This window comes from Alexandromys fortis, unplaced genomic scaffold (assembly GCF_014885135.2).
Source record: "Alexandromys fortis isolate MF-2015 unplaced genomic scaffold, M_Fortis_MF-2015_v1.1 scaffold_63, whole genome shotgun sequence".
Taxonomy (NCBI): Eukaryota; Metazoa; Chordata; class Mammalia; order Rodentia; family Cricetidae; genus Alexandromys; species Alexandromys fortis.
In genome coordinates this window covers 4,416,877-4,440,311 of record NW_026067953.1, presented here as the reverse complement: position 1 = coordinate 4,440,311, position 23,435 = coordinate 4,416,877, and the positions used below count along the sequence as shown (strand labels likewise).

The window sequence follows — 23,435 nt, the reverse complement described above, 5'->3', positions numbered from 1 at the left end:
ATCTTTGTCTGTTGTGTCCTGGCAGGTGGGCTGTGTTCCATGTCAGCCTGTATCGGGGTCTCAGACTGGAGGAGCCTTTTCTGTCTGTAATGTTGTAGGTCAAGGCACTGGGGAAATGGGAGGAGGGGTCCTCAGAAACTGACTCTCAACTTACTGTTCACGTCCTCCTTACTGTTCCTAGCCACATGCATGTGTTTGGCACCAAGGGATGAAGGGGTATAGGCCTGTGTGCTCTTAGAGAGCCTGCAGGCAGGGACACTAGGTCGGTAGGTGTCACACTGGTCTAGACAACCCAGAAAAGGAATCTGTGACCAAAAAAGTCATCTAGAAATTTGGCAATAGCCAAGTCTTCTGCAGATGGAGAAGCCTGGGATGAGGCGCTGAGTGCAGCAGGGGAGAGGCATGCGAATGGCCTTCCCAGAGCTGCTTGCATGCCCAATACAGTGTGCCCAGCAGTTCTCAGACATTGCACCCCAATGGAGCCGCTGAATCACCCAGACAGTGCTTTCTGCAGGCCCTGACTGCTGAGGTGCAGGTCAGGTGGAGGAAAGATGGCCTCTTCTAGCCCAGCCAGCACTGTAGGATTGGTAGCCTGAGCCTGCAGCTCTGGATCCACATCTTGCTCAACTGGTGGCTGGGTGGAGCAACTCCAGCTACCTTAGCCTGGTTCTTCTTGGCTTCTGGGCCTTTGGTGGAGTTACATGACCAGTGACCTCCCTGTTGGGCGGGAAGCTCTGTACCTGCTGTACTGGTGCCCTTTGACAGTGGGTTTTTTTTATTATTAAATAAGAATCTATGCAAACAAACTAAAATTCTACTTAAGGAAATGTTCACAGATTGTTGGTTCCTTCCCTAGCTCAGCGCCTATCCACCATGGCTCAGTGCTTCAACAGTGTCTCTTTGAGTTTCACAGCGCTGCACAATTCCTGCTTCTTGTCTGTAGTAGAACATATCTTTTTAACTTTCAGAAGAAAGATTCTTTTGTGATATGATTTATACTTTAAATATTGGACTTAGACTTGGTCAGATCCTAAGTACCTCACTTTCAGCGGCAGACCTCCTCATCCCAGAGGTGAGATTTAAGCAGGCAGACTTACCCCATCCTATAGGCGAGGATGTTGAAGCTCCCAGGGCCACTTAGTGCACTGAAGCTGTGTCGTTTTAGCAAGAGAAGTTATAAGTTCTTCCAGGGCTATCTCAGTATTTGGCTGGAGTAATGAGTCCAATTTAAGACATTTTAAAGATCTTTTAAAACCTTTTCCTTCCTCAGATAACATCTTTGTGCCCAGCAAGAATGGATTCTATTGTCACTCCCAGACAAGTTTGGACAGAACCCAGATTGACCTCAGCGGTCGCATCCGCAACGGCAGTGTCTATAGTGCACACAGTACGAACTCCTTAAATACCCCTCAGCCCTACTTGCAGCCCTCCCCTATGTCCTCCAACCCAAGTATTACTGGCAGTGACGTCATGAGGCCCGACTACATCCCATCCCATCGGCACAGTGCCCTGATCCCCCCTTCTTACCGCCCAACCCCCGACTACGAGACTGTGATGAAGCAGCTCAACAGAGGCCTGGTGCATGCAGACAGGCACAGCCACTCGCTGCGGAACCTCAACATTGGCAGTTCCTACGCATACAGCAGGCCCGATGCCCTGGTCTACAGCCAGCCTGAGATCCGGGAGCACGCACACCTTACCTCTCCCCAGTCGGCCCACTACCCATTTAATCTGAACTACAGTTTCCACAGTCAGTCTCCGTATCCCTACCCTGCTGAGAGGCGGCCTGTGGTGGGTGCCGTCAGTGTGCCCGAGCTGACAAACGTGCAGCTCCAGGCCCAGGACTATCCAGCTCCAAACATTATGAGAACCCAGGTGTACCGGCCACCCCCACCGTACCCGTACCCGAGGCCCGCCAACAGCACCCCAGACCTGTCCCGGCATCTCTACATCAGCAGCAGCAATCCGGATCTTATCACCAGGCGTGTCCACCACTCAGTGCAGACCTTCCAGGAGGACAGCTTGCCCGTGGCCCATTCCCTGCAGGAGGTCAGCGAGCCCCTCACAGCAGCCCGGCATGCCCACCTACAGAAGAGGAACAGTATTGAAATTGCGGGACTCACACACGGCTTTGAAGGCCTGAGGCTCAAGGAGAGGACCATGTCGGCCTCAGCCGCAGACGTGGCTCCGCGGACTTGCTCAGCAGGCTCCCAGTCCAGTGTCTTTTCTGATAGAACAAAGCAAGAGGAGAGCGAAGAGCAGGAAGGTGGCAGATATAGCCACAAGAAGTCCCTTTCTGATGCCACCATGCTGATACACAGCAGTGAGGAGGAGGAGGACCTGGACGAGGACAGCAGCAGAGCACATGCCGTCTCAGCCTTGTCCGAGCCCCGCCTGACTGGTGCTTATTCCCAGGAGCAGCAGCTGAACTACCCCTGTGCTTCGGTGACTCCAGTTGCCGGCCCTCTGCATATTCTTGAGCCCAAATCCCATTTTACGGAGCCTGAGAAGAGGGTGAAAGCCATTAGCACCGTCCCCCTGGTTGTGGAGACCCATCGGCCCCGAAGAGATGGGCTGTTAACCCCCTCCATGTCTGAATCTGACCTCACGACTTCGGGGAGGTACCGAGCTAGGAGGGACTCTCTCAAGAAAAGGCCAGTGTCAGATCTCCTCTCTGGGAAGAAGAACACTGTGGAAGGACTTCCGCCACTCGGGGTAAGCTGGTCCAGGAGCAGAGGTGCCTCAGGTGTGGACGAGAGGCCCCTGAATCTCTGTTCTGTCTCCTCTTCCCTCAGTACCAAGGGTTCTCAGTGATTGGCTTTTTCTCAGTAACTGTCAGCCCTGATTTTTGCCTTATTTGGGGCATGTGCGAGTTCTTGTGGAGAGGCTGTGGGCTAGTGAGGGTGGTAGTGGGCTTCTAGAGGTAAGTTGGGTGCTGAGAAGAGGTCTATGGGAGAGGGTGGGAAGACTCCCCAAACTGTCTTAATAAAACGTTGAGGAAGAAGACAGTTCATTACTCTAGCCAGGATTGCTTTGCTAACCACCTTCCCCTACCCCCTTAAAATACTGTGAGGTGTGTAGTGATAAGAGTGGCGGGGCTGCGTCCCTGGCACCCGGCCACCACATGGCTAGCGTATGCCCGAAATAATTACACGGAAACTGTATTCTTTTAAACACTGCCTGGCCCGTTATCTGTAGCCTCTTATTGGCCAGCTCTTACATATTAATCTAACCCATTTCTAATAATCTGTTTAGCCCACGAGCTGGCTTACCAGGAAAGATCTTAACCTGCGTCTGTCTGGAGTGGGAGCATCATGGTGACTCACTGACTCAGCTTCTTTCTCCCAGCATTCTTTTCTGTTTTCTCCGCCTACCTAAGGGTTGGCCTATCAAATGGGCCTAGGCAGTTTCTTTATTAATAAGAAATCACTCCCACATCATTTCCCCTTTTTCTGTTTAAACAAAAAAGAAAGGCTTTAATTTTAACATAGTAAAATTACATATAACAAAACAGTTATCAAGTAAGAATTACAGTTACAGTATTTATATCTATTTTATCTCTTATCATAACTAAGGAAAACTATAACTATAACTATTCATTCTTCAACTCCATCAAAGACTCCAGAAGGATATAATAATACCTAAGTAAACAGGAAGTCCAAAACTCTAGAAATGACAGAGACATCTCGCTGCCTGGACAGTTTACCCAAAGTTCCTCTGTACCACTGGGGCATCCATCTTCAGCCTTCAGGCCCATAGTATCCAGCAGACATTTCCATGAAGCAGGAATTTTCAAAGACAGTTCAGTCACTATCTGCTGTGTCCTGCAGAATGTCTCATAGACTCTTTCATGAATCAGGAACCCCGAAAGATCATCTCACCTTTAGGCAAGTTCAGCAGTCCTCTTTCTGCAGGTTCTCTGTGTCCAGTTTATGCAACAGTCCAGGCAAGAGCAGTTTCTTGCCCAAATAGCTATCAAACTCCATAAGGATCCTCTTCGATGTCCATCTTCCTCTTGAAGTAGCTGGTGCTGCCAGGAGCAGACATGTCTCATTGTCATGAAAAGTCCTAAGTTATTAAAATATTTTAAATGCCATATTCTGCAATCTTTGAGAGATATGAAGAATGTCTATCTAACTGAAATATATCTCTATATATCTAGAAAATCTAACTAACATGACTACAAGCTTTTTATCATCGATGATTATCCATTAGCAACCTATATTTTCTAATTATACATTACATTTTAAAATGAACTACACAATCACAATACCTTAATCAAGATCAGAAATACATATAACAAAATTGACCTTAAAATCCATACCAATGCAAATTATTCATATCTATATCATATCCCCCTTTAAATGTAAAAGAACATTTATAAACAATATTTGGGAACATGGGCGCAGTTTTTTCTCTCCAAACTGCTTCCTGCTGAATAGGGGCGTCGTTAATTAGGTCTTTTATGGTATAACCTGTGTGCCAAGGTCATCTCAGTTGGCAGTTGAGTGAAGTAATTTTTTGAGGGTGTTCACAGTAACCTTTCAGGAGGGCGTGGTCTATCATACCAAATTGGAATACAAGAAATCCATAGGGTCTCATCCTCTGCAAAAACAAAAGAAGGACTTTCCCAAAGCATCATAACCTTAGATCCAAATTTTGAAATCATAATACCCTTATATCCATTTTGGTTTAGCTTGGCAGCCCATGTAATGAAATGTCTCTCTGTACTTAGCTCCTTCACAGTCAAAAATTTTAAAGAAAACACAATGTACATAATCCAGACTCTCTGTGAATTTTTCATTTTTTGTGGCTTATTTTTCTTTATTTCTTTTAATCTCTTAACTATCTGTACTCTGTCTCTTTAAAGACTTTACCTTTTTTTTTAAACCATTACATTTTTATTAAAGTTTTATTCTCTATATTTTTTTTCTTCTCTCTCTCTCAAGCCTACGTACATTCATCCAACAGTGTGGTCTTTTATGTCTGAATCTGTTTTATTTTGAATCTGTAACATTTTTTTACTATCCAGGAGCATTTCTTAAAATGTGAAGCAGTTCTTAAAAACTTAAGTTGCACCATGTACAGGTAATACAGTACTGCCTGTGTTCTGCCCAGTCGAAACCTTAACTGCGCTGTTTTTACGGTTATTACAGTAGCTCCCACCTGAGGTCAGCAGGCGGAGCTGAGCAAGCTGCTCCTGCCTCAGAGCCATTTGGTGCCCCTGAGCCACACACAGTTCCAGGCACACAGCAGTCCACATTGCCATCAAGTAAGCTATAGAACTTTACTCCAAATGATCCATTCAAAAGCTCTGTCTCCCGCAGGAGCCAGACAGAGATCACAATGGCGGCACAGCCCAGGAAGCTGGCATTTTAAAACAGCCAATTTTTTCTGCTGCTGAGTCAGGACAATTTCTTTGTGGTACGCAACCCACAAACAGCAAAATGCTGTCTTAAATTCTCTCTGTGTCCTTTTTAAGTCCTCTCAGGGTTTACGTGGAGTTCATTAGCACGTTGGGTGCTACTCTGTAGTGATAAGAGCGGCAGGGCTGCGTCCCCGACACCCGGCCGCCCGCATGGCTAGCTTATGCCCGAAATAATTACACGGAAACTATATTCTTTTAAACACTGCCTGGCCCGTTATCTGTAGCCTCTTATTGGCTAGCTCTTACATATTGACCTAACCCATTTCTAATAATCTGTGTAGCTCCACGAGGTGCGCTTACCAGGAAAGATCTTAACCTGCATCTGTCTGGAGTGGGAGAATCATGGCGACTCCTTGACTCAGCTTCTTTCTCCCAGCATGCTCTTCTGTTTTCTCCGCCTACCTAAGGGTTGGCCTATCAAATGGGCCTAGGCAGTTTCTTTATTAATAAGAAATCACTCCCACATCAGAGGTGACAAGGCATCCCAGAACTGCGTTCTGTTTGTCCAAGTCACGTCTTGGGAGAGGTGTCCGAGGCTGTGTCCCTAAGTCTTTATGTAGTTGTTAGGGTTCAAGACTGGATCCAGTGTGACTGTCTTGGCCATGGCCTCTGTGGGCTGGAGAATGACTCCATCTCTTTACAAGAACGAGAGAGCAAACCGGGCATTCAACAGAAGGCCCTGTAGACACGCTGGCTGTTTGCTACTCCTCTAATAAGCACGGGGAAGCACTTCCTATGGGTTTAAAACAAAATGTAGGAGCCAGAGCTGTTTTCTGTAGCTGTCTTTTTCAGAACGTTTACTACGCGTGGAGATTTCATATTTGCTGTGCCCAGTTTATAATGAGCCATTGTTGGTCGTCTTTCACAAATGAAGACGCTGACTCAGAAATACCAAGTAGCTTTTGCAAGGTCATACAACTAGAGAGTGACCCACTGGAACTTTCAGCTTACTTTTCTCTCTACCTGCCCGTTTCCCCCACTGTTCTGGGTCTGGGTCCGCTCTATGTAGCATTTTACTGAGTAGAACCTGCCTGTCAAGCCTGGCTACTCTGCACTGAGTCACTTTTGACTTCTCGTCCTCTGACTTAGCCTTGTGGTCCTGTTTGGCGGTGCGTCCACTCACCATGCTGCATTGCTCAGGGTGCAGCTTGTATGGCCCTCACTCCTTGACCCGTGACCTGCACTGGAACCGAGTCAAAGGGAAGAGTGCATCCATTTGACTCATACTGTTAGGATGACCCAAAGATTGAGGAGCTTCTGCAACTGTGCTTCCGGCCTAGTGTGTGAGGGCCTCGAAGTGACGCAGGCCTCCAGGCAGGCTGGGAAGCTCAGAGGATCACAATGCTTATGACAGATCAGTACATGCAAGAAAACACCCCAAGAAAGGGCTCAGATTTAACAGTCTTTTACTCAGCTGAAGGATGGAATTGTAAGTTCAGTTTTGTTTATTCCTGAGTATACAAAGGCCAGTGCTGAAGCGGACCATGGTAGAGGGAACAGGCTGAGCAGCATTAGGGCAGGGACAGTGTGGGGATTTCCACAGTCCCTGCTTGAGTCCCCAGGCCAGCAGGCAGGATAGAGCCTTCTATGACAATGCAGTAAGAACTGCCCACTGTTTTTATGTGAAGCACAAGTACTCCAAATGATGCTTGCATTGTGGACAGTCCCCTTTAATTCTCTAACTTCCCAAGAGTTGAGGGGACCAAACCCTCTAGCCCCCCCCCCCCCGATCTCTCGAGGTAACACAGCTTGCCATTATCTTCTGTAATTGTCCAACAAATGTACTAATAAATCAAGGTGGGAGAAGTTTAGTGTATTTCGATGGGGTCTGGCAGGTTCAGCTTACACTGAGGGCTTTGATGTAGTTGCTTGTCTTAAAATACAAATTTTCTTCTCACATTATATTTTAAGACTTTCTAGTGAAGTTGTATAGTTGAACCATCTTTTGGCCTCTTTTTTGCACAGGGATTTTACCTACCCAAGGATATATGTGGAGGTGTATATATATCCTGTATATAGACCCTAGCAGTGAACAGCCTGGGTCTGAGTATAGGCCCTGCTGGGTATTGTAGTTCATCAGTGGGCAAGACCCTTCATGCATCATCCCTCGGCTTTTCTTAGCGGCCTGGGCCCGTCATCTGTGCATTTGTCAGCATTGAGTCTCACTGCAGTTAGTCGTGGAAGTCTACCTGCTGAAGCAAATGCTTCCGTGTAACAGATTTTAAGGAAAGACTTGTTTTTTTTTTTTTTTTATTGTTTTGCACTGATTCTTTTATAAAAGTGGCAGTAGTGACCCTGAACAAACTATCTAGTCTCTCCATGACCCAGTTTGCTCATTTGTAAATGAGACGACCTTAGCGTTCCTGGGAGACTAAAATACAACTTTAAACATCACAAGTGCTTGTCAATATTAGCTTGGTTTGTAATATATCATGAGTTTAGTTTTCCAGTTTCCCATGAGTTGAGTAGGCTAACCCCCTGTTAGCCTCTGACCCCTTCATGGTGACATCACACGATCCTGTCACTGTCAACAGACAGCACTAAAGCGAGCTAAAGTTAAAAGAGAGGGGAAAAAAAAAAAAAAAAAAAACCAGAAGACCAGAGAGTAAGTAGCAAAGTAGCAGACAAGAAGGGACAGTCCAGAGTTCCCCACCCAGGCTTCCACCTCCAGGGATTAGATTGTTATCGCTAAGGCAGACTGGTTTGGGTGCTCACCCATCTGCATAAAAACTGGGTCTTCCATGCATCCTTTAGGCCTGGGCAGTGTGGTGCTTACCTAAGAAGCCCTGCAGATTTGGCATTGAAAACCATGGGCCTGGCAAGGGATAATGGCAGCTGGTGCTGAACCACCGTCATCTGGCTCGGCAGTGTGGGCCGTCTGGATCTCGGGCAGAGTGCACTGAGTCAGCCAATACCATGCGGCTTTAGGGATCTTGTGAGCCAGGTGACTTCCTTAGGCAGTTGGGGCGTGGCAGTGACAGTGTCTGCACCATGGAAATGACCAGGGAGGGAAGAACCTTTCCCTTTGGGAGCTGCTTGTTAAACTCCGCAGCACACAGCTGTGCTCTGTGCAGACTGTATCCAGGACATTTTAGCTGGGGTGTCAGTCTGTGGTGTGTCCCCGTCCCCCACACTCTCCCTTTCTAGATTTCTGCTCAGGTAAGGCTGTAGGGCAAAGGTGACTTACCTGAAGGATGTTAGTTAGTTACACCCAGGATTCTGCCCATTCTAAGTCTGAATTGCATTACGTGGGAAGCTCATAAGCAATATGAACTATGAAGTTAAAAAATATTCTATAGGCTGGAGAGATGGCTCACTGGGTAAGATGCCTGCTGTCTAGTCAAGAGGACCAGAGTTCAAATCCCCAGCCCCATGTCAAAAACTAGTCAAGACTGCGGGGGCGGGGGGGGGGGAGAGGCTATAAGACATAGCACCGTGTGGAGGAGGTCAGTAGACCCCGGCAGCAGGTTTCTGGGCAGTCAGACTGTGTTCCAGTACTGTGTGGAGGAGGTCGGTAGACCCCAGCAGGTTTCTGGGCAGTCAGATTGCCTTCAGTGAGAAGGGATAGAACAGTAGAGGAGATAGCTGGTGCCACGTTCTAGCCGCCTCGGCATATATGCCCAGGGCCACACACACTTTCCAATTACAGTACAGCATTTCCTACCCCACCAAAATGGCTTTTCTCTTTGTTTCTGCTCAGTGCTTCCAGCCCTGGTGTCACGGCACTTTTAGGCTTACAGAGCTGGAGTAAGCTGGTTTCCTTCTAAGAACTGAGGAAACCATTTCTTTGAACACTGGGACTTGTAACTCTACAGAATGTTCGAGGAGACTTCTCAGGTTTATCTGCCACAGAGAAGAATGTGACCAGGCGTGAGAACTTTGGGAAGCACCGTTTTGCTAGGACAGTGTTCCACTGATGCTCCCTTCCGCTCTGGATTGCTGTTAGAGACTGCAGCTGGGCTTATGATTTAGAAATGTGACCGTTTTGGGGACAGCCCAGGTCGCATTGTTCTTCAGGACTGTAGAGTGGAATATGTGAAAGCAGTCTTTCTTTCTTTCTTTCTTTCTTTCTTTCTTTCTTTCTTTCTTTCTCTCTCTCTCTCTCTCTCTTTCTCTTTCTTTCCCTTCCTTCCTTCTCTTTTTCAGAATGATTTAAATTTTTGTTTGTTTTAAAAATAGTAAAGGCTGCTATGCATTTTATCTGAGGACTCAGTAGGCAGAGACCAGTAGATGAATATCTGAGTTTGAGGCTAGCCTGGTATGTACAGACGGTTCCAGGTCAGCCAAGGCTACATTGTGAGACCCTGTCTTAAAATAAGAAAAGAAAAAGGTTGTTACAGCCCACTGATATCTTGTTTTTCTGTTCGCTGTGCTCTCACGTTTTAAAGTTGGGTAGTTCTGTAAGAATGTTGCCTGTCCACAGCCTCACCTTTCATTGCAACAGAGTCTTGTAACCAATTGGAGCCAAAGCCTTCTATCTGGAGGCCTTATCAGAGCTCTGGCCTTGAAAGGCACGGCTTCCCCTGCAGCTAGTTGGGCGGTTGTGTGGGAAGGGCTCGCTCCTTGGGTGCTAGCACGGAGAGCACTGCCGTGCTTCCTCTTCCGCTCACAGCCGTCGTCGCTTTTGAAAGGGTTGTATCTGGGTACATTCTCTATATGTGTGTAAATATTTTCTTACAGGGAATGAAAAAGACTCGAGCAGATGCAAAAAAAATTGGTCCCCTTAAGCTGGCTGCCCTCAATGGACTCTCCCTGTCCCGATTGCCTCTGCCTGATGAAGGGAAGGAAGTGTCCACCAGAGCCACGAACGATGAACGGGTGAGTGCGTGCAGGGTGCCGGGCTCAATGCTTCAGTGGAGCGACCGTGAAGGCAACTCCAAAGTGCCCTTGTGAAATCTTGGTGAATTTTCTGGCCTAATTTAATAGTCATAAATGAATGCTAGGAATTCTTGCTATCTGGGTCACAGCTGGAGCGAATGTGTGGCTTTAATGTCTTAAGTAATTTCAGGCTCCAATGTTGATCGAGTTTTTAGTTTCTAAAGATCCTCGATTGTTTTAGTTCTTCAAAGTAAGAGCACGTGTAAACGGATACATAGAAGAGAAGGCAGAAGTGTCATTGTATTGGAAATCATCTTGTTTTTAAATCAAAATTAGATATGAATTGAGACCTTACTATTTTAAAATGAGACAGGTGTTTATTTCCTCATTAGCTGCATCTATCTGCAGGTGGCCCTCACCTGCCTCTGCTCTCCGCGTCTTACACACTTCTGTTATAAGTCAGAGCATTTGCTCCCAAAATCTGGGCTGTTCTAGAGTTCTGTTTCTTAGCGATCACAAAGCTGACCATAGGTTTAGACCTCACGCTTGACCAACCAACCGCCTTAGGCTGGATTTCACTTTCAAACTCAATTTTGCGCTCTACGTCTTGCCAACAACATTGCCTTTTCTACTTTTTGTGACTTGTAAAATTTTGGTTTGGTTTCATGTAGAATCTGTCACAATGAAAATGCTAGACCTTGAAGGAGCAGACAGGACCTCAAAAGTCCACTCAGCTGTGACATGTGACTCACTCCTCACACATGTCCTATCTCCTAGTGTAAGATTCTGGAACAGCGCTTGGAGCAAGGAATGGTCTTCACCGAATATGAAAGGATTCTTAAAAAGCGGCTGGTTGATGGGGAGTGCTCAACAGCCCGGCTGCCTGAAAATGCAGAAAGAAATCGATTCCAAGATGTGCTTCCCTATGATGACGCGAGAGTAGAGCTGGTACCAACCAAGGAGAACAACACCGGCTACATCAACGCATCCCATATTAAGGTGAGAAGAGCATCCGGGCAGACAACACTGCAGTCCAGGGCTGACTTGGAGGAACCTAAGGTTTACACTGGGTTCTGTATTGTGAAAACATCCCATTTGGAGTCATTGCGACAATTATGTTATAAGCTAGAGAATCCAGACGCAGCCAAGATCACGTCCACTCTCCATGTGGTAGCCAGTCTATACCCATATAATTGCCAGGACTTGGGGCATTTCATTGTGTGCCAGTAGAACTTTGTCCTAAATCTGAAGACTCTTTTTGGGGCTTGTCAGTTCTCATGGGAGCTGCTGTATCGGAATCACTAGTTTTACCCCATCATATAACTGTGTGCGTTGTATGTAATGAATGTGCCTACTTTGCTTTTCATGTCCTCCCTTTCCCCAGCCATGGCAAGCCCAGGTCTTTGTGCTCTATGAGCTGCACCCAGCCCTGTCTGGGACTGTGGAGGACGCTCACACAAGCTGTTGCTTAGGAGCATGCCATCCGTCCCGTCTCCTTGTGATCCCTAGTGTCACTCTGTTCTTTAAAGAAGCACTCCCCAGAACAGTCTGATGCTGTCAACTGGGCAACTGGGTGGTGTTCCACTTGCTACAGCGAGAGGCGATGGCACAGAGACTCGGCTCATGCCAACTAGCTGGATTCTCTGTTCTAGAAAGGGAACGCCCCTTCCAGGGATTGAGTTGTGCCTGGTTTTTCTTCAGCTTCCATGTCATATTTGATAGCAGTCTGACCTCCAAGGATTTGTAAAGACTTGGCACTGTGTGTGCTGCTTAACGGCTTTTATTTATATTTGGTTTTGGTTTTTGACACAGGGTCTTGCTATGTCCCCTTGACTGGCCTGTTTATTCAGGGTGGCCTCAAAATCACAGAGAACAGCCTCTGCCTCCCAGGTGGTGGGAATGAAGGCATGCTTAATGGTTTTTGAGGAATCAATGCATGTACTGCCTTGCTTTTTGTATGGGTATTGTGTATTTAGAAACCAAACATATCTTTGGAATAACTCATCCCATCTTTTATGACTAGATGGGTAAAAATGGAATAACATTATGATTTTTTTTTTGTAGTTGTGTTTCAAAATTTTCAGCTACAGATTGAGGAGTCATGGAAAGAATATGAACTTCAGAATTGGGCAAATTGAGTCAGCTCCTAGATCTCTCACCAACTGTGAGACTTCCATTTGTTTAACCAGCTGCTATGATGTCCTGTGCCCACCCACAGGCCACTGCTGAAAGGGAGCCCAGTGAGAGGGCCCAGAGTTGGTGCTGAGGCCTGGCAGCATAGAGGGAGGATGTGTGGAGCAGGGCTTGGCACAGGCTTTAACATTTAATGGGCACTCAGAAAGAAATGGTTGTCGGCAGTTACCGGTAGAACCTAGTTTAGCCCAGGTTTCTGGGCTGTAAAGCCTTGTTGGGGAGCATTAAGTCCTAAGTGGAAACTTGGCCTTGTGGAGTGTGATCTGACTCAGTTTGGGGTGGAGACCACTCTAAATAGAAGATATCTGGCATTAGCTTAGATTTTGATTTTACTTTTCCAAGAATATTTAATATTTCATCGTGACAAATTGTTTGTGATTTGGGACACCGTGGTGTTTTGTTTGCCTCACAGCGGGAGCAGCTATTTACTTAGTACTTGTTACAAACAAGCCAGACATTGTATACATCTGCTCTGTCCTCACAACCCTATGGACCGGCAGTTATTTCATTTTGTAGATAAAACTGAAATTGAGAGGTGAGCAGATTGCTCCAAGTCACGTGGATATCATATGAACTCATGGTATATATGTTTATAAAGAAGCCAGAGGTATCCATCCTCTGCTGAATAGCCCAGTCAGTGTTTAGTGTTACCACGAACACACCAACGGCTGTGCGTGTATATATATTCCATGCACACACTAAGCTTTTAACCTTCTCTGATTTTAGGTCTCTGTCAGTGGAATTGAGTGGGATTATATTGCCACACAGGGACCGTTACAAAATACCTGCCAGGACTTTTGGCAGATGGTGTGGGAACAGGGGATCACAATCATCGCAATGGTGACAGCAGAGGAGGTAAGTGCGCAGTCCTCTCGGTGGGCTTTTTCCTGGGTCTCCAAAGAACCATTTATGTTAACCGCCCAGAGCGCTGACCTGAGAAAAGCAGGGTGAGGCGGCGGCCGGCGTGAAGGCCTGAGTGAGGAGTGCCCCGGGCTGGCTCTCGTGCTGCTGCTGGACTGGGCCTGTCTTTAACAGGAGGGCGGCAGGGAGAAGAGCTTCAGGTACTGGCCAAGACTTGGCTCAAGGCACAACACCGTCACCTACGGAAGGTTTAAGATCACAACTCGCTTCCGCACGGACTCGGGCTGCTATGCCACGACAGGCTTGAAGATGAAGCACCTCCTCACAGGCCAGGAGAGGACAGTTTGGCATCTGCAGTACACAGACTGGCCCGAGCATGGCTGTCCCGAAGACCTCAAAGGATTTTTATGTAAGTGTCTTTGTTTTGGGGCAGCTTAGGTTCGTCTCAGGTTTCTACAACAGTCCCTCTCTGTTGTTTCATAGAAGCTTTGCACTTGTTTCAACAGAAGATGGGTTTATAGGGGTGTGTGTGTGTGTGTGTGTGTGTGTGTGCCACACCGCATGTGTGGAGGTCCGTTTGTTCTCTCTTTCCACCATGTTGCTCTTGGGGATTGAACTCGGGTCATCAGTCTTGGTCAATGTCCTCACCCACCCTGCCATTTTGCCAGCCCAAGAAGGCGTTCTTAAGAGATGCCTTGTCATAAGTAGAATGCCACAGCTAACTCATACCTCCTCCATCTCGTTTGTGCTGAGGCACTGACTTGCCTGCAGTCACCATAGTTGGCTCTGGTCCCTTGGTGCCCAGTGCTCTTTATCTGCAGTCTTCTCACTGGGGAGAATAAAGAGATGGTTGTTGACTTTATATGTGCCGTTGTCTCTGAGTACTTTTGTATTTCACTGATTCTTTTCACAGCATACCTTGAAGAGATCCAGTCTGTTCGACGTCATACAAACAGTACAAGCGAACCCAAGAGCCCCAACCCTCCACTGTTGGTGCACTGCAGTGCTGGCGTAGGAAGAACTGGGGTCGTCATTTTGTCAGAGATCATGATTGCCTGTCTGGAGCACAATGAGGTGATGACTTACGCCAAGTTCTACATTCTTGGTGGCTGGGAAGGAGAGGGGCACAGAGGCCCAGTATCTTTCTGAGCACATTTCCTAGGACATGGTGACCACAAGATAGATGCTCAGTGTTGTTTATAAAAGCCTCTGGCTTAGAGGTTCCCGGCTCTAACTGTCATAGTAAAGATCCAGATGTCATATAATATGGAAGGCTGTTTAATTCTTTTATCTAGGGTTTCCTGTGACACCATTAACACAACACATCTAACAATTAGTGCTGGCCAGTGGCCTGTGTGGAAAACATTGAATCAGGTCCTGACAGTGCCTAGCATACTGTGTTTTTGTGGAATCTGAGAATCTGGTGAGGTAATTGACTTCAACAGCCAGGGACTGTTGAAGAAATAATCCACATGGACCTTTGGAGCTAATCCAGATCAGATCTCAGGTGATCACAGGAGGCGCTCTGGTAGACAGGGACTGCCTGCCTGGCAGTATTGTTGCCCCTCAGAATGCTCTCCTCATCACGGTTTCTCTCCGCTAGGTGCTGGACATCCCCAGAGTGCTGGACATGCTGAGACAGCAGAGAATGATGCTGGTGCAGACGCTCGGCCAGTACACGTTTGTGTACAGAGTTCTCATGCAGTTCCTCAAAAGCTCCAGGCTCATTTAAGCTCCCACGTGTTTATATGGGGACCCAATCATGTGAAGTGTTTACAGCTTAAAAAAAGAAAGAAGGGAAGAGAAGAGAGAGAGAGAAGCGCTTGTGCAGCTCCTGTTTGTCCCCAGGAGTCCCATGTGGAGCTCCCGAACAGGAGGCGCGGCAGGAAGAGCTGAAGCAGCACCCTAAGCACAGGGCTGAGGAGGCGCGTGGGACTTGGGACAGGTGTGGTGCCCTGGCCTTGCCTGCCCAGTTTTCAGCGCTTGCACACATTCTGGAGACTGTATTTCTAGACGGTTCTCTGTCTTACTGAAGCTGCACTGGGCAGTTCTGGCAATCATTAAGGCACACAGATTTCTATCTTAAGCTAGTTTTTGATAATGTAATTTTATGACTAAATAGTTTTGGTTTTTAGTTAGAAACTGAACTTTTCTGTGGGGCAGTACCCAGACTGAGTGGATCTTGAGTAACTGTATTTAAAACCATTATTAGCTTTTGTTTAAGAACAAAAACCACAGGGAACTAAGTGGTTTATTCACCAAATCCAAAACTAAAGAGAATCTAAAAGTATTATTTTGAAACCTAGAAAGCATTTTTATATTCAGAATGTTTTTTATCCTAGAAGTTCTATATATTTGTACCTTCTATATTTTCCAAATAAGAGCTCATGTTGTTCTAATACTGAGTCAGTTAATGTGAAGTTGGGGATAAAGGCACATTATTTAAAATCAAAGAATCAGATTCACTATTTTTTTCAGTATTATCAATAAGCATAAATGAGTTTGATTTTCTTGGTTGAAAATGAAGAACAATTGCATTGGATGGTTTTAAGCACTTTTTTTTTGTTGAAAATGAGTTTAATATATGTGGCTTTATATTAGAAACAACAGTGGACACTGTTTCAAAGAGAAGGACTATGAGTATGTAAGATGACCAGGACGAGAGGAAGTACCTGTGGTGGCCACGCAGGATGGCTTGGTCGGTACAGAAATGCAGTATTATCTATAGTCACGCTGGGATGGAGAGTGGGGTCTTGGGAGCTTGGGGGTGAGCCCCAGAGGGCTACGCAAGGGAAGTCAAGGTCTGCCATTGTCAGTGATGTGCTTTGTTTATTTGGGTTCCTTGTAACTTTTTCCCCCTACAAAAACGTCCAGGTTTATATTATCATTAAAGAAGCCTTGAAGAGGCTTGGTTTTCTTTTGGTTGAAGGAAGGAAACAGTTCCTTCCTTCAGAATGAGCAGTTCCTTTCTCCAAACCACAGCCCAAACTTATGGGGCCACCAGAAATTGCTGTGGTGTTCAGGGGGTACTTGAATTTAGCACCTTAATCCTGTCCTCACCCCAGGATCAGTTCTAAGTAGTTGGTCCTCCTCTTCCATCCACTTTGGGCACATCCTGCTGGTCAGAACCAGGTCAGGTTCGAAGGGCAGAATGCTGTCCTTGGCCCAGGCTAAGCTTGTGTGAGAAGTGGAGGACAAGCTGGCACCTTTATCTGAGCCTCCCCCCCCCCCCGAATTTGGTTCACTGTGTAGACCTTCTAGAATGTCAGGTCTAGGTTTAGCTCCTAAATGATGATGTTCTGCCATCATTCTGATTTGACCCTGTGGTGAGCCTCACCCTCCATGACAGACATGTGTCAGCCCAGCTAAACCCAGTAAACTCACGTGGAAGGCGCGCCCCAGGACGGGATTGGAGGTTTGGGTGGTATATGTTCCATTTCATACCATATGAAGGACAGAACGTTTTCTGAAACTTTTTCTTCCAATGGTACATTGTTTGAAGATGCTTTTCTATCACACTTAAACATCTGGAAATATCCCACCGACAAGAACATATTGTAAAACAAAACTTTAATTAAAGAGTAATATATGGCTTGTTTGTGTTTGTGTTGCGATACCTTGATAATTCCTTCAGGGCAAAATTACACTGTGTAAACCTATCACTCTTCAAATGTTGTATGCTTGACATCGCTTCTACGATGTAATTAAATGTAATTAATTTTAAACTTAATTACAGCTAGCAAATGAGAAAATTTCTGAGTAAAAAAACCCTCTACATAATTGAATTTTGGAATAATGTAAGTTTTGAGGTCTATTTCATTTTTTATTTTATTTTTTTTGGTTTTTGATGTGGGAGTGTCATATCAATCTGTTGATTTCATTGGCTGAGCAATAAAAGAAACTGCTTGGCTGGCCCTGAACATAGATGGGAGGAGAAAACAGAATAGAATTCTGGGCGGAAGAGGAAGTGAGGTCAGACTCTGCTCTGCTCCCTTAGAGACGCCATGCTCAGCTCTCCCGGGTAGACGCGATAGCTCTGCTCTCTGAGGCACACGTGATGAAGATGGACATAGGCTAGAATCTTCCTGGTAAGCGCACCTGGGGTGCTTACAAACATTACTAGAAATGGGCTAGTCCAGGTGCGAGAATTAGCCTGTAAGGGCTAGAGTTCATGGGCCAAGCAGTTAAATACAGTTTGTGTGTTGTTATTTCGGGCATGAGCTAGCCAAGCGGCTGGGGTGTTGGGGACGCAGCCCCGCCGCTCCTAATTCAACAGGTTTTTCGAGACAGGGTTTCCTCTGTGGTTTTGGAGCCTGTCCTGGAACTAGCTCTTGTAGACCAGACTGGCCTCGAACTCACAGAGATCCGCCTGCCTCTGCCTCCCAAGTGCTGGGATTAAAGGCGTGCACCACCACAGCCCGGCTTGAGGTCCATTTCAAATATTAAGGCTTAAAAGGTTTACTGAAGAGTCTGAATTGAGAATTCAGAATGAAGAGTCTGTCAGATTTATTAGAGTGTATCACCGAGGCTTTTAGTTCCTTGATGGTATTGATTTCATATCAAAAATATCAAAATGTACATTTTCACACAAACAGTTGCAAACCAATGAATGTTTCTACCAGTTAACTTTGGTATTTCTGGCACCAGCTTTCTTGGGGAAAATTCCAGATTTTCCTGGGGGCTTGTGTTGGAATTTCTAGTTGTGTTTTTAAACCTAGGGGGCACTCATCTTAAGATGAGTATAAACTAAAATGTTAAATTGTGACCAGTTGTTTTCTTCAGGAACTCCTACTGTGAAGCATCCACAAACCCCTAGAATTTAATTAACAGGTGTGGTTCCTTAGAAACTTCCAGAAAAGAGAGCTGGAGAAATTAGCTCAGCAGTTAAGAACACTGGATGGTCTTCCAGAAGATCTGGGTTCAGTCCCAGAGTTCCAGGGCATCTGACTCCCTCCCACACACACACATACAAAATACAATGCACATAAAATAAAAATAAACCATTAAAAAAAAACTTCCAGGAAGAGAAATGTCTATTTGGAACACAGATGAGGAAGGAGGACAGCGTCGTGATATAGGACTATATGATATCATGGCATGGCTAAATTCATTTCAGATAGGAATATATATTAATAGTGTAGAAAATGGACAAACTATAACCATATGTATTAAGCTGAAGGTCTGCAGTGCACAGGCGTGTTACTGGAGAGTTATGTGGATAAATGCAAACAGGGAAACGTGCTACTATTTTAATCTTTTCCTCTTTTTTGCAGTGTAGGGATAGAAGTAAATTGTTTAGTATACATATATACTAAAAACAATTTATACATATACATATATACTAAAAACAATATATATCACACACATGCACACACATTACTGTTTAGCCTGTCATGGTCTGGAGTCCATAGTGTAGGCCTGGCTGGTCTTGAAAACTTCTTCCTCTGCTTGCCTCTGTCACCTGAGTGTGGGACTAAGGTTTTTAGCACCATGTCTTTTTAGCACCAGCCTTTAAAGGAAATTCTCTTGGATATAAATTTAGTAAGAAAAGAGCACATGAAACAAACTAAAATGATCTTTTACTTGAAATACATTAAAAAACTTCAGATGGGTCCTTTTTGAGTGACAGCTGAGGGAACTCTCTTAAAGGAACTTTTTAAATTCCTGCAGATAAGGGCTCTGGTCCTAGTACCTATAATTATGTGTAGAAGAAGGAGGGTAAAGTCCAAAGTCTGCATGTTTGGGTTGGATAGTGGATTTCAGGGAACATTCGAGGCTTCTCTGGTTGCATAAGTGGCATCCATCATCTGTGTATTTGTCTGCTCTTCAATAAACACATTCTAAAAGCTTATTGCATGCGAATGAGGTAGTCACATTTACTTTTGCAAATGATGCAGTAAGTGCATGTGCCAATTCTTTTAGTTTGTCCCCAGAGCCAAGGGGAGGGGTGGACTGGGGTGAGGTGAGGGCCTGGTTGGGGCTGGCTTGTGAAAGGTAGGAAGTAACAACCAAATCACCACCTTGTATCCTCAGCAAACTTACAGAATGACTGTTGTCCCTGCTGCCCCCTGGTGGTGAGATCAGAGAATGAGTTCTCCCTGCTCTGCCAGGCAGTGGGGACTCAGAATGGAAGGCAGATTGGCTTGAGTTTCATAGGAATGTTTCACGGAACTGATCATGAAGTAAGCGTGAATGCTGCCTAAGAAAGTGGCTGTGAGGTGGGGTGAGGGGTGATTTGGCCAAGCATTCCGTCTACCTTTTCCATTGGACGTACCTACCATACCCTCCCTGGTGTGGTCCCTGGGTTGAGAAGGGAAGAAAGGTTTGTAGCACCAGCCTGCAGCATTACCAAGTCAACAGCGCCCGTCTAGAGGCCATCTGGAAGTCATTGTGTGTGTAGCGAAATCAAGTTTTCCAAACAGATTCCAAAACCATTTAGATGGGTGATGTGTGCTTACAAAATAAAGTACTTTTAATAATCTGGAGTTAGTGAACAGTTTTCAGTATATTGCTGATTAAAACAGATCCCTATCTTAAATCATATTAAAAATGTGTGTGCTCATGCATGTGTGTGCTGTGTTTGTGTGCACCACGGTGTATGGAGATCAGAGGTTGGCTTTCAGGAGGGAGTTTTCTCCTTCCACCTTATTGAAGCAGGGCCTGTTTTGTTTTCTATCCCTTTACCCATTGAGTCGTCATACCAGCCTTAGTTTTTAAACTGCAAGTAGACTACGTACATTATTTCAGTGGTCAGACATGAATAGTATCCATTTGAGTATGCATATGTACTTTAAATTTGTACTCTAAACAAACCTCACAGAGATCCTCCTGCCTCTGCCTCCTAAGTGCTGGGGTTAAAGGCATGCACCACCACTGCCCAGCATGGCAACTCTTATAAAGAAAAACATTTAATTGAGGCTGGCTTACAGTTTCAGAGATTAAAGCCATCATTGCCATGGCAAGAAGCATTGTGGGATGCAGGCAGACATGGTGTTGGAGAAGGAAGGGAGGGTTCTACATTTTGATCTGCAGGTAGCAGAAAGACACTGGGTGCCACACTGGGTGCAGCTTGAGTTTAAGAGGCCTCAACGCCTGCCTCCACAGTGACACACCTCCTCCAACAAGGCCACACCTTCTAATAGTGTCACTCCTATGACCAAGCATTCAAACTTGAGTCTATGGGGCCATTCCTATTCAAACTACCACAGCCCACGTCACATGTTAGTGTTGTCTAAGATTAGTGATCACTTAAAATTAATGGACATTGAACAACACAAATATTTCTTACTATATTTGTTACATGCGATATTTTGATATCTAACAAATAAAGCTTGCCTGAGGATTTCATATAGAGATGAGAACTGGTGGCTGCTTCTCTGATCTTTCAGCTCCCCCCCCCCCAATGTGTGCCTCTGGGTTTTTATTATTAAGACCAATTAGAAATTGCACTACAGTTACTTTTCTATTACCATGACAAAACACCATGACCAAGATGACTTATAAGGAAAAACATTTAATTGGGCTTACAGCTCAAAGGGCTAGACTGTCTATCATACAGTGAGCACAGCAGCAGCAGGTAGGCATTGGTGCTGGAGCAGTGGCCGAGAACTGACATCTTCATCACAAACAGGAAGTGGAGAGAGAGAATGGGGGAATAGCACTCTTCAAAATCTCAAAGCCTGTCCCTCCAACAAGACCATACCTCCTCATTCTTCCCAAAACAGTTGCTTGGTCACAGGATTTCATCATGGTAACAAAAAGTAACAAAACAGCCAGTGATGATGGAGCAAAGGCATGGTAGCAAGGGCAACTGAGGGCTCACATCTTGATCTACAAGTAGGCAGAGAAAGAGGGGCACACAGAATGGCACTGAGCCTATTGAAACCCTCAAGCTCGCCTGCTCACCTTCAACAAGGCCACCTTCTAATCATTCCAAAACAGTCACCAACTGGGGACCAAGTATTAAACATTAGTCCATGAGGCCATTTTCATTCAAACCACCACGCTTAAAATAGTTATTATGTAATTTAAGAGTTAAACTTTCGGAAACATCCCTTTGAGTTGGTTAGGGGAGTTCAGGTCATCCCCCAAACAAAATAGGCTATTGCCATTGCCCTTGCCCTTGCTCCTCTCCCAGAGTTTGAATATAAGTCCCCATTGCTGATGAGACCACAAGCTTTAGATTCAGGACTTGGAGGAACTAAACTGTGGTTGAGCTAGAAGCTTCAGAGTACCAGACGGTGCCATACAAAGTTGCCAAGAAAGAAGAGCAATCAACAGTCCTATCTGGACTATGAACCACAATGACTAGAGCAGCAAGACATTTCCAAAGGTACAGTAATGGTACTTAGAATTTGTGTGTGTGTGTGTGTGTGTGTGTGTGTGTGTGTGTGTGAGGGCCGTTTCAGTTTACAACTCCATCACTGAGGGAAGTCAGGGAAGGAACCAGAATTCAGTGAAGCAGAGGCCATGGAGGCATGCGTACTAGCTTGTTCCTCCTGGCTTGGTCAGCCTGCTTCTTATACTACTCAGGGCTACTTTGCCCAATTGTGACACGGCCCGCAGTGGGGCAGTCACATTAACGTCAGTCATTAGCCCCACAGGCTTGCCCACAATCTTGTGGTGGCATTTTCTCTTGAGGGTCTTTCTTCCCAAATGACTAGTTTGTTTCAAGATGACAAAACTGGCCAGAGCAATTGATCTCTTGTCAACGGGACACACAAATACATTACTATTCAACTATAGCCTTTAGTGATTATTCCCAAAATCTCATATTAATACCTCAGGGATATGGGAAGTTGACATGAAGTGGGGTGGGTTGGGGGGGCAGTGCAAAGGAACCTGTGGGTCAGCACTTACATCTTGGAGGTAACCAAGCTGTGTAACTGAACTTAAGGCCCACTCAACAGGAGGTAAGTCGCACCTGGTAATGTAAATCTAGCCAACTACCCATGGCCATAGAACCTAGAGGAAGACCTACTACTGCCACTTCCTTAAGCCAGTTGTCTTAGTGAGGCTTTCTATTGCTGTGAAGAGACACCATGACCAACTCTTCTATAGGAAAATATTTAATTAGGGTGGCTCACTGATAGTTCACAGATTCCGTCCATTATCACAGTGGGACATGGCAGTGTGCAGGCAGACATGGTGCTGGAGAAGTAGCAGAGAGTTCGACATCTTGCAGGCAACAAGAAGTGGTCTGGAACACTGGGTATCTTGAACCCACCCCTACAGATACTTAGCTCCTCCAACAAGGCCATACCTACTCCAATAAAGGCAAACCTCCTAATAGTGTCACCCCCTAGGAACTTACATTCGAACTCCCACACCGGCATCTTTAATGCATCCTCCATGCTCATCCTTACATCCACAGCTAAGTGTAGGCCATCCCTCGTTATATTACCTCATCTTTTAAAACAAAATTTAAAGAGAAACTAAAGAATATTAAAATGTCCTAAAAGGTATAAACATTAGAATGGGTTAAGGCTCCAAAGACAAAAAACTGGATTTAGAGTTAAAGCATAAAAATGGCCTGGCATGCCAAAGGGCAGATCCTCTCAATCCTCCAGCCTCCATATATTATAAGATGCAATGCTTTAAGACCATCCCAGATTATAAACTATTTCCCAATGATGATGAGGCCACTATGTTGGCAAACACGTTCCCCTAAAAAGCAACTTTAGAAGTGGTGGTCAAAGACCCCCAGGTAACCCAGTGGTTCCCACCCTCCGGCATCTGCACCCTTGTGTGCCATCCTCTTACCCCTTAAGTATGCAAGAGACCCATGTCTTGCCTGTTTCTAATCAAGAGCTAAAAAAAGAAGTGCTGGCGAATGACCCATCTTGCTAGCAGTCTCCTCCACCTCACAGACAAGCAGCCAGGCTGTGGCCTGCTTAAGGAGTGTGAATGTGGCAGGGATGGCAAGCAGTCATCTGCCCACCAGCCAGGGAAACCAAATGAAGCCTCAGATCTATGGTGCAAGGAAAAGAATTCTGCCAACTGAGCATGGAAGCAGAATCCCTCAGCCAAGCCTCCCAATGAGATCACAGCCCTAGATTGTAGCTTTTGAGCCCCGGAGTAGAGCACACATCACTCCTGTGTTTCTTAAACCACAGACAATAGGATTAATAATAAA

General features: G+C 45.6%; 1 protein-coding gene across 2 annotated transcripts in view; it reads left to right on the top strand.

Annotated features, from left to right (window-relative positions):
• Window positions 1-16,894, top strand: part of Ptpn21 (protein tyrosine phosphatase non-receptor type 21) — a 60,462-nt gene extending 43,568 nt beyond the window's left edge. For both annotated transcript variants that reach the window (XM_050151368.1, XM_050151369.1), the window contains exons 13-19: window positions 1,271-2,715; window positions 10,109-10,246; window positions 11,024-11,245; window positions 13,166-13,294; window positions 13,475-13,709; window positions 14,214-14,374; window positions 14,904-16,894. In XM_050151368.1, coding sequence (XP_050007325.1) covers window positions 1,271-2,715; window positions 10,109-10,246; window positions 11,024-11,245; window positions 13,166-13,294; window positions 13,475-13,709; window positions 14,214-14,374; window positions 14,904-15,032 — 2,459 coding nt within the window. In that variant the 3' untranslated portion in view covers window positions 15,033-16,894. The remainder of the gene's footprint in view (window positions 1-1,270; window positions 2,716-10,108; window positions 10,247-11,023; window positions 11,246-13,165; window positions 13,295-13,474; window positions 13,710-14,213; window positions 14,375-14,903) is intronic.
• Window positions 16,895-23,435: the final 6,541 nt, after the last annotated feature.